At 42.4% G+C, this 10,657-nt stretch overlaps 2 protein-coding genes across 3 annotated transcripts in view; both read right to left on the bottom strand.

The window, feature by feature from the left end:
- The window catches only part of LOC109827922 (uncharacterized protein sll1770), a 15,412-nt gene extending 12,798 nt beyond the window's left edge, over positions 1-2,614 (bottom strand). The window contains exons 1-4 of one of the 2 annotated variants that reach the window (XM_020394947.1): positions 2,223-2,614; positions 1,019-1,694; positions 569-712; positions 19-144 (exon numbers count right to left, since the gene is read on the bottom strand). In XM_020394947.1, the coding sequence (XP_020250536.1) occupies positions 19-144; positions 569-712; positions 1,019-1,678 (930 nt within the window). In that variant the 5' untranslated portion in view covers positions 1,679-1,694; positions 2,223-2,614. The remainder of the gene's footprint in view (positions 1-18; positions 145-568; positions 713-1,018; positions 1,695-2,222) is intronic. The other variant, XM_020394946.1, reaches the window with a different exon arrangement.
- Positions 2,615-8,319: 5,705 nt separating this feature from the next.
- Positions 8,320-9,066, bottom strand: LOC109827919. The gene is made up of 2 exons (XM_020394940.1): positions 8,755-9,066; positions 8,320-8,464 (listed from the first exon to the last, which is right to left on the bottom strand). The coding sequence occupies exons 1-2, from the start codon at positions 9,053-9,055 to the stop codon at positions 8,430-8,432; spliced, it is 336 nt and encodes a 111-aa protein (XP_020250529.1). The 5' UTR covers positions 9,056-9,066; the 3' UTR covers positions 8,320-8,429.
- Positions 9,067-10,657: the final 1,591 nt, after the last annotated feature.

Genomic DNA, 10,657 nt, shown 5'->3' with positions numbered 1-10,657 from the left:
ATGCTCCAATGCAAACACCTGACCAAGACTAGCCGCAGCTATAGGTCGATCTTCAAATTGTTTGAACAATACATCTATAGGCGCACCCAACTCGTTTTGTATGAAAGTTCTTGCTTTTTCAGGTGAAAATGCAGGTACCCTATCCTGCAACATATTGCCAAATTGCACAAAATGAGAATATAAGTATTGCATTAAAGAACTAGCAAGAAAGCTGCTGATTCAACATAAAAGCAACAAAAAGAGAAATTGAAATGGAAAAGATGTTCCTGTAAACACACGCACACAAAAAATTGCTGCTGAGAAAGAGATGATATCAAAATGGAACAGGCAGCTATCTACATCTCCCACATCAAGTAGGCACGTTATCTCAAGTATACATGTAGATTTGCAACATGCAAACCATTCGTTTTCCTCTTTTCTATGAGAAGTTTGTTATCCAGGTAAGTTCATGATAACAAGCTGGAAATTTTTTTGACCCGAGTTGTGGCAGGTAACAAATTCCTGCAGCCTGGCAAGCTCATACATTAAGGAACACTAGTCTAAATATGTTGTGACAGGTAACAAATACCTGCAGCTTGGCAAGCTCATCCACAAACTCTCTTGGGAACAAATCAGATCTAGTTGAGGATAGCTGCCCTAGCTTGATGAAAGTTGGCCCGAGTTGTAACACCTGTTCTCTCAACCATGAAGCAGATTTCTTCCTTCTCGCTTTCTGAGTGAAGAAAATTGAAGCAAAAAATTTAAATTAAAGAAACATAATGCCAATGTCATAATCAGGTCAGAGGAAAAACAAATCGTAATATGACAGATGGCCCGGTCACTTCTAACTCATGATAAAAACATCTAAAGCAATAGACATCAATAAATAGCTTTAGGAAAGACGGTGATTATATTAATAAGACCTAAACATATTGAAATGAAGAACGTATTTACTGCAATAAGCAACCAAGAGAAGCCAACACTAATCTCAAATATTAACGATGAACACTGACACGCATATTTAGTTTAAAAATATTACCTGCTTCTCCTCTGAGAATCCACCAGGATATGACCATTTGGCGTTATCAAACAGGACCTTCACCCGTAACGATAGCACAAATGACCAGATGTCAATAGATCTTTGCAAAGAATTGTAATCATCCTTTGCCCAGCTGAAACCTTCATCAGAAGGCAGAACTTTTAATTCTTCTGTGAAGGGAAGCTCCTCAGAGATTTTCTTCCTCTGTGTTTTAACCAGAGCCGACGTGCCATCCCTTTTAGCTAGGCTCACCCCATTAACTGCTACCTTGGATCCATTAACTGCTACCTTGGATCCATTAACATTTACCTTGGAACCGTTAACTGCTACCTTAGATCCATTAACTGCTACCTTGGATCCATTAACTGCTGCCTTCGAACCATTAACTGACTCTACTTTACGAGGGACAGTGCCATTGCTTTTCATTACTTCTTTTGTCGGGACCATTCTTATTTCCCGGCCATTACTACCAAGCTTATCAGATCCTGCTGCCACAAACCTCACCTTACTTACCATTGAATCGTTCTGGAATGTTTCTGGTTTCGCATATCTGACATTTGAAATGGACCCAGAGAAGCTGATATCATGTCTCACCTTCGCAATATCTGAAGCCTCAGAGAAGTGACGGCAGCAGCTATGCGAGGCCAGCACTGCCGCCATTTAACAATCGAACGTCCTGAGATTGACACACGGTAATGAGTCAATGATTTTGAAGAGACCTCCAACAAAACTAATTGGGTCAGCAATAAAGCCACCATATACGCAAAGGGGAAGACCATATTATACGAATCAACTAGCTAATAAACTTCTTGATGCAATTGTTGGACACTACACTTGAAGGTTCTGCCTGTGCGCACAAACAGCGAATTTGAGGAGACACTTGACCCCGGTTTATACCGAATCGAAGACAAGAGAACAAAAGGGGGGAGGATCGCGTATAATTTTCAATGCAATTGCCAATAAATGACAGGAATTAGCTAAAGATCCCTCCTTTATCAGCTGCGGGTGCAAATTTTTCAACAACAAACAAGAAAATCATGACAGCCTAAAAATATACAAAGCAATCGATTACAACCAGCAAAACATGACGAGCACAAGCCCTAGTTTAGGGTTTCAGAAATCGATCGAGATCAATCCCACTTGCCTAATTTCTCTTCTTTTTTTGGTAAAGAGATCGATCGAAAGAGAGAAGAGAAGGAAGTACCTGAGGCGTGGAATCTTGAGCGAGAGGAGGAGGAGGGAAGTCTGTAGATCGAAGCAAAGAAAACTAAAATAAATAAAAAAAATTAATTGAGGGAGAAAATATGGGGAGCAACCGGAAGAGAGAAAGAGCGTGGGATTTAAACAACTGAGGGCAGTAGAAGACGAAAAGAAATGGGAAGGAAAAAGTGGGATCTTCAAACGGCCACATCTCTGATTCCGCTTGCGCGCGATTTGCGGCCACAATTTCGTGCTGGATTATTTCCATACTAGCCCCTCAAAATCTTTCGCGTCTTGAGATTGATCCCCCAAATCATTGAATTTGCTACTAATATCCCGAGAAACTCCAACTAGTCCATAATAAACCCCTAAAAAAAACTTCAGTTCTCTCCTGTAGACGCCCACAAAAGGCAAGGAGACCTGGAGAAGATGAGCCCGAATAAAATAAGAAAAGAATGGAATTCGGAGGGGTTTTATGGGAAAAGCCCCAAAGACTATTAGGCCATGGCCAAGGGTCTATTCCGTGTCACTGACGTGTCTATTTCTAATTTCCAATTACCAATGGTTTCTGCGTACAAGCAAGAAAGTTGGAAAGATGTAACACACCAGGTGTTAGGTTTAGAAAAAGGGAGGCACTAGGGGCACACCCTCTACCACACTCCTAACCAAACCACCTCTCTTGCTACAGTGCACGGGGCCCACATGAGATTTTAATTTAATTTTAAAATTAAAATCTCATGTGGGCCCCGTGCACTGTAGCAAGAGAGGTGGTGTGGTTGGGAGTGTGGTAGAGGGTGTGTCCCTATCATTATTTTTAGAAAAAGGGTAGACATTATCATCAATTGTCAAATAATTTGACATAGAGACACTTTATGGTTTAGTCGCCAAAGTACGACCATTTACCAGTAATGAACTGATGTTCTGTATGTGCACCAGTCAAATCGAATTGATAGTCAGGGCCACCAAGAATCCCAACTTAGCCGACTCGCTGAGTCGACATCTGCTTAGGTCAACTCGAAGGGTGGTACTTGTTGGTCCTCTTGTCGAAGACGACTCGCTGCGAGCCCACTCGACCAGTTATTCGACACCTTGCAAGGTCGACTCGAAAGGCGTTCCTTCTCGACACCCCCTCGCTATAAGACAAAAGACGACTTCAATCTTGAGCCTCCCCCGCTGACAGCGCGTCGACGTCACATTAAATGCTTGGCAGACATCATCATCCCTCTAGCCCCGATAGTCTTCATGACACATCGGACCACGTCGGCACCGTCATACCCCAAATCACTTCGTATTAAATACTAAGGTGACCCCTCCTCCACTCGTCGACAGAAACCTGTAAAGTACGTGCTGACGTAACCACCATCCCATACTCGTTTGCCGTCGTCCTATACTCGACCCAGATTATCATTCTATCATTCTTCCACCACTATAAATAGATGTACTATTCCAAATACCATGGTAAGCAAGCAATATCTGAGAAATCCACTGCAATACACTTTAGAACTCACACAGTTCATCGTTTTTCCACTCAAGTCCATCAATTGACTCGATCGTCAGAAAAACAACGGGGGAACTAGTCTCCGTCCTCTCACGAATTGCTATCTGTGCATGCTGAAGCTACTCAACTAAAAATGATTTTAATTTAATTTTAAAATTAAAATCTCATGTGGGCCCCGTGCACTGTAGCAAGAGAGGTGGTGTGGTTGGGAGTGTGGTAGAGGGTGTGTCCCTATCATTATTTTTAGAAAAAGGGTAGACATTATCATCAATTGTCAAATAATTTGACATAGAGACACTTTATGGTTTAGTCGCCAAAGTACGACCATTTACCAGTAATGAACTGATGTTCTGTATGTGCACCAGTCAAATCGAATTGATAGTCAGGGCCACCAAGAATCCCAACTTAGCCGACTCGCTGAGTCGACATCTGCTTAGGTCAACTCGAAGGGTGGTACTTGTTGGTCCTCTTGTCGAAGACGACTCGCTGCGAGCCCACTCGACCAGTTATTCGACACCTTGCAAGGTCGACTCGAAAGGCGTTCCTTCTCGACACCCCCTCGCTATAAGACAAAAGACGACTTCAATCTTGAGCCTCCCCCGCTGACAGCGCGTCGACGTCACATTAAATGCTTGGCAGACATCATCATCCCTCTAGCCCCGATAGTCTTCATGACACATCGGACCACGTCGGCACCGTCATACCCCAAATCACTTCGTATTAAATACTAAGGTGACCCCTCCTCCACTCGTCGACAGAAACCTGTAAAGTACGTGCTGACGTAACCACCATCCCATACTCGTTTGCCGTCGTCCTATACTCGACCCAGATTATCATTCTATCATTCTTCCACCACTATAAATAGATGTACTATTCCAAATACCATGGTAAGCAAGCAATATCTGAGAAATCCACTGCAATACACTTTAGAACTCACACAGTTCATCGTTTTTCCACTCAAGTCCATCAATTGACTCGATCGTCAGAAAAACAACGGGGGAACTAGTCTCCGTCCTCTCACGAATTGCTATCTGTGCATGCTGAAGCTACTCAACTAAAAATCAGATATTCAGAGAAGTTAGCGGCTCCCTAATCAACCTCATCCTCATTATATTATCTGTGTGATTATTAACATCAACAAATAGATATCCCTTTATAGAAAGATATATCAAATTAGGCTGGTCTGTTTGTGCAGTTTGATGCGTACGCATGTGACGCATAGTGGTTGTGTGGATCTGTACTCATCACGTGGGCAAATTGACCTAGCTGATTTATCGGATTTTTGTGTGTGTGTGGCCTTTGTAAGCTTTTTAAATATTTTTCACAGGGCCAGTGATGCAAGTTCTTTCTGTAATGCTATTTTCAATTTTCAAATAATGTATAAATGTAATATTTTTTCCTAAGTCAGGAATATTGGTTATAACTATTAGTGTAAATATTGGCAGATGAAATCCGTGTCATTGTTATTCATCCTTAGGGATATAAATATACAAGAGGTTTACATGGCTAGGAAATTAAGTTAGGTAACAATCCTAACGTAATCCAATCTCCAAGATTCTTTCCTAGGTTTACATGGCTAGGAAATTAAGTTAGGTAACAATCCTAACGTAATCCAATCTCCAAGATTCTTTCCTATCAAAATATAATCACTCCAAGATTCTTTCCTACAAAATATAATCACTCTTAAATATAATATATACATTCCATATATAACAACGTGCCATATATACCAATAACAAAATATAATCACTCTTAAATATAATATATACATTCCATATATAACAACGTGCCATATATACCAATACCCCCCCTCAAGTTGGAGCATGAGGATCGCAAGTGCCCAACTTGCCACGAAGAAAATTAAATTGAGATTTCCCCAAAGCTTTGGTGAAAATATCTGCAAGCTGAACAGTAGTAGGAACATAAGACGGGGAGATGAGACCCTCCTGAATAGCGTCACGAACAAAATGACAATCCACCTCAATATGTTTAGTGCGTTCATGGAACACCGGATTTTTAGCAATATGTAAGGCAGATTGACTATCACAAAACATAGGAATAGCGTGAGGGTGATGAATACCCAAACTGAGTAACAAAGCCTTCAACCACTTAAGCTCACATGTAAGGCCCGCCATAGACCGATACTCAGCCTCGGCAGAGGAACGAGAGACCGTATGTTGTTTTTTAGTCCGCCAGGAAATTGGTGACTGCCCAAGAAACACGAGCCAGCCAGATAGAGAACGCCGTGTGAGTGGGCATGCGGCCCAATCAGAGTCACACCAACCTTTGAGAGATAAATCACTATCTGTGCGAAGAAGTATGCCCTGGCCTGGAGTACCTTTCAAATAACGCACAACACGTAATGCCGCATCCCAATGATCTTGACGTGGGGCCTGCAGAAACTGAGAGAGAACATGTACAGAATATGCTAGGTCAGGTCGAGTGACAGCTAAATAAATAAGACGCCCTAGAAGACGCCGATAAGGTTCAGGGTCCTCAAGCAGCGCTCCTTTCGAACAAGCAAGCGAGTGATTCTGCTCGAGAGGAAAGGAAGCTGGTCGAGCACCAAGAAGACCAGTTTCAGAAATAATATCCAGAGTATACTTCCGCTGGCTAAGAAACAAACCGGAAGAACTACGTGCCACCTCGATACCAAGAAAATATTTTAAAACACCAAGGTCCTTCATATGGAAGCAATCACCCAGATACTGTTTAAAATGTTGGATCGCCACAGAATTATTTCCGGAAATAATCAAATCATCAACGTAAACCAAAACATTTAACTGGATATCACCCCGAGAACGAGTAAATAAAGAATAATCAGCATAGGATTGGAGAAATCCATATCCCTTTAGTGCAGCAACCAGTTTGGCAAACCAACAGCGAGGTGCCTGTTTTAAGCCATATAAGGACTTACGAAGACGACATACCAAAGTAGGATCCGATGTCACAAAGCCGGGAGGAGGTTTCATATAAACTTCCTCATCAAGATCACCATGTAAAAAGGCATTATGGACATCCATCTGATGCAGCTCCCAATTCTTTGATGCTGCAACGGCTAAGAAAGCACGAACGGTCACCATCTTAGCGACAGGTGCGAATGTCTCGTTGTAATCGAGACCCTCAACTTGATGATTGCCAAAAACCACCAAACGAGCCTTGAGACGTTCAATGCTCCCATCAGAGTGGTACTTTATTTTGTACACCCAACGACAACCCAATGCACTTTTCCCGGGGGGAAGAGGTTCCATGGTCCAAGTAGCATTATCCTCAAGAGCTCGGATCTCAGAGTGCATAGCATGACGCCAACCTGCATCTTGTATAGCTTCCTTAAAAGATTTTGGCTCACAACCTGCAGTAACTGCTGCAAGAAAATCTCGGTGGCGCTGAGAAAATTTGTCACAGTTAACATAGTGTGCTATAGGAAAAGGAGTACCTGAGGAAAGCTGTGGCGTGGGTGAAATAGGAGATGGACTCTTTTTAAGAACTGTATGCGTAACATAATCACGTAACTTAACGGAGGGAAACTTCTCACGCCTGCCTCGACCTAAGGCCTGCTCATCGGTAACTGTCTGTTCATCGGATCCTGCCTGTTTGCCGGAACTGGAGGTAGCACGAGTAGATGTATCCTCCTGCGGCTGTGCATGCGTGCTATCGACACGATGAGTATCCGATGTGGCTCCTTGGATGTGCCCAAGTAATCCAAAAAATCTACACCCCCGTCAAAGAAAGAAGGAAACTCGGCAGAGGCTGGATCATCCGAAGGAGCAGTGAGATCGGCAAAAGGGAACATATTCTCATAGAATTTAACGTCCCGAGAAACGAAATATTCTTGATTGTCAAGGTCAAACAATCGCCATCCTTTTTTGCCAAATGGATAGCCCACAAAAATGCATTTTCTACTACGACTTGCAAATTTATCCCCTTTTTCCCGTTGGTTATGAGCAAAGCACAAACATCCAAACACCCGCAGTTCATTATAACAAGGCATAGTTCCAAATAGAACCTCATATGGCGTATGATTTTGAAGTATACTGGAAGGAGTTCTATTGATGAGATGAGCGGTTGTTAAAATACATTCCCCCCAAAAAGATACAGGTAAGTGACCTTGAAATCTCAGGGCGCGGGCCACATTCAAAATATGACGGTGTTTACGCTCAACGCGTCCATTTTGTTGAGGTGTTCCCACACAAGATGTTTGAAACAAAACACCATTGGCAAGAAAATAATCTTTTAAACAGTTAAATTCTGTACCATTATCACTACGCACCATTTTAATCGTTTGAGAGAATTGCCTATCAACCATGGCAACAAAAGACATAAACATCTTGAACACCTCCTTTTTATCAACCAACAAATATACCCACACAGCACGGGAAAAATCATCCACAATAGTCAAAAAATATTTTGCACCACAGGAAGAAGGAGTGTTATAGGCCCCCCACAAATCGCAATGAATCAACTCAAATATCCGAGAGGATTTATTATTACTTAAAAGGAAAAGGATCTCTAGAATGTTTAGCACGATGACAAGTTTCACATGGTTTAGATAAGTGTTCCGTAGTATTACTCACAGGAGGAATCAACTTAACGACATTCTCGGATGGATGTCCCAAACGTTTATGCCAGAGGTCCACAGAAGAGGTCACATTGTTCACCATAACTGTTTGCACCGTTGATATCTGCCTGAAGTAGTAGAGTCCATCCTGTCTTTCACCCATTCCAATCAGCTTCCTCGAGTGAAGGTCCTGAATAGCACACATGTTAGAAGCAAATTGAACAAAGCATTTCATATCATCATTAAGTTGCGAGACTGAAATCAAATTGCAATTTAATTTGGGAACATAAAGAACATGTCTGAGACAAATCTGATCAGACAGTTGTATATTCCCCTCCTTAGTGGCAACCACTTTCTGACCATCGGGTAGACCAACGGGGCATGCGGTTATGGCTTGAACATTAGTGAGAGAAGCAAGATTACCGGTTACATGATTTGATGCGCCGGTATCAATAATCCAAGAAGTAGTATCAAACTCACCATTCATGCGTTCAGTAGAGGATTGTGGATTACCAAAAGCCGCCACAAGAGCACGCCATTGCTCAGCAGAAAAACCGGGCAGAGGTACCGAAGCCGACACCGACCCGCCAGTCGGTCCAGCGCTGGTCTGTCCAACGGTCGTACCAGGACCGTTTTCCATGATAGCTGCATTCGCCCGAACAATCTCCTTACCACCACCAACACCCGAGGATGCCAACTTTCCACGACCAGCCCCTTTTCTTTCAGTACGTGGTCGGTCACCCCACCACTCAGGATAACCAAGCAACTGGAAACAATTCATAACATCGTGACCTGGATGCTTACAATGAGAGCACATCAAACTGGACTTATCAACCTTGGTCGTGCGACCCCGTCCTCGACCTTCCATACGTACAGCAAATCCCACCACATCCTGCCGCTCATCTTTGGATTGAGTAATACCACGAACGCGCTCCTCCTGAGAAATCTGGTGAAAAGCACGGTTGAGTGTAGGAAGCGGGACTTGAGAAAGTAAGTTGGAACGAAGATTCCCATAGTGATCAGAACACAACCCCATTAAGAACTGGTGAAATCGTTCCGCTTCCCGACGTTGTTCATGCAAAGCACCCAGGTTGCAAGTACACTTACCGCACTTACAACCAATAATTGGTTCATAATTATTGAGTTCATCCCATAAAACCTTAAGCCGCCCAAAATACGTAGCGACCGGCATGGTCTTGGATTGCTCACACCGAGCAATATCAGTTTTTAGTTGATGAATACGTGGCCCATCAACTACCGAAAACCGTTCCTTCAAATCTTCCCAAAGCAGTTTCGCATCATCATATTTGGAGAGGGTAAGTTTTACCTCAGGAGTAATAGTATTCATGATCCATGACACAAGCATGGAATGGATAGTCAGCCAATCCTCCTCCGTACAAGGTGACTCAGGAGCTTTTATAGTGCCATTCACGAATCCAAATTTGCGCCGTGCCCGGAGAGCAAGACGAACAGAGCTAGACCAATCATCATAATTGTCACCGTTGAGACGAACCGGAGTAATAAAATCACCGGGACGATCCTGGGGTCCCAAGAAATATGGTGAAGTAAGATCAATTTTTGCCGGCGGTGTCTCCGACGAAGCCATATTGTCGCCGTTCACCATGGCAGTACCGTCCGTGAGCCCTAGCCGATGGGCTCTGATACCATGTAAATATTGGCAGATGAAATCCGTGTCATTGTTATTCATCCTTAGGGATATAAATATACAAGAGGTTTACATGGCTAGGAAATTAAGTTAGGTAACAATCCTAACGTAATCCAATCTCCAAGATTCTTTCCTATCAAAATATAATCACTCCAAGATTCTTTCCTACAAAATATAATCACTCTTAAATATAATATATACATTCCATATATAACAACGTGCCATATATACCAATAATTAGATATCAGGAAGCAGCCCGAGCTCCGCCCCTTAGAGCATCTCCAACCATACCCTCCAAATTTGGCCCTCCAAATTGGAATATTCTAGGAATATTCCAATTTGGAGGGTGAAATTTGGAGGGTTGCTCCAACACCACACTCTCCAAATGTTTTTCTTTCAAAAAAGCCATATAAATTAAAGAATGTTGGATATAGTTTACGTTAATAATTTATTTGGGAAAAAAAATTTATAACATTATAAAGGTGTCGATGAGAGCTTTAAAATGAACCCAATATTAATACTGCAATACAACATATCATAAAATAAGCGGAGACTACACGACATAATGACTGCTTGTATTATACTACATAACATGACTGTGGAGGATGAACGCCGACATAATGACTGCTTGTATTATACTACATAACATGACTGTGGAGGATGAACGCGATGCAGAACCAGAGATTATTGTTCATGACGAAATTTCAAAACCTGAAG

The sequence above is a fragment of the Asparagus officinalis genome, unplaced genomic scaffold, assembly GCF_001876935.1.
Source record: "Asparagus officinalis unplaced genomic scaffold, Aspof.V1 AsparagusV1_Un553, whole genome shotgun sequence".
NCBI lineage: Eukaryota > Viridiplantae > Streptophyta > Magnoliopsida > Asparagales > Asparagaceae > Asparagus > Asparagus officinalis.
The sequence above is the reverse complement of the archived record's forward strand: the minus strand, read 5'-3'. Positions and strand labels throughout refer to the sequence as shown.

What these genes read in the sequence shown, in the direction of transcription:
- LOC109827919 (XM_020394940.1), bottom strand. Translation starts at nt 9,055, where the DNA reads ATGAATTGTTTCCAGTTGCTTGGTTATCCTGAGTGGTGGGGTGACCGA. An exon ending in CTCTACTGAACGCATGAATG is followed by an intron (nt 8,465 to 8,754) that starts GTGAGTTTGATA and finishes TGTGCTATTCAG; the next exon opens with GACCTTCACTCGAGGAAGCT.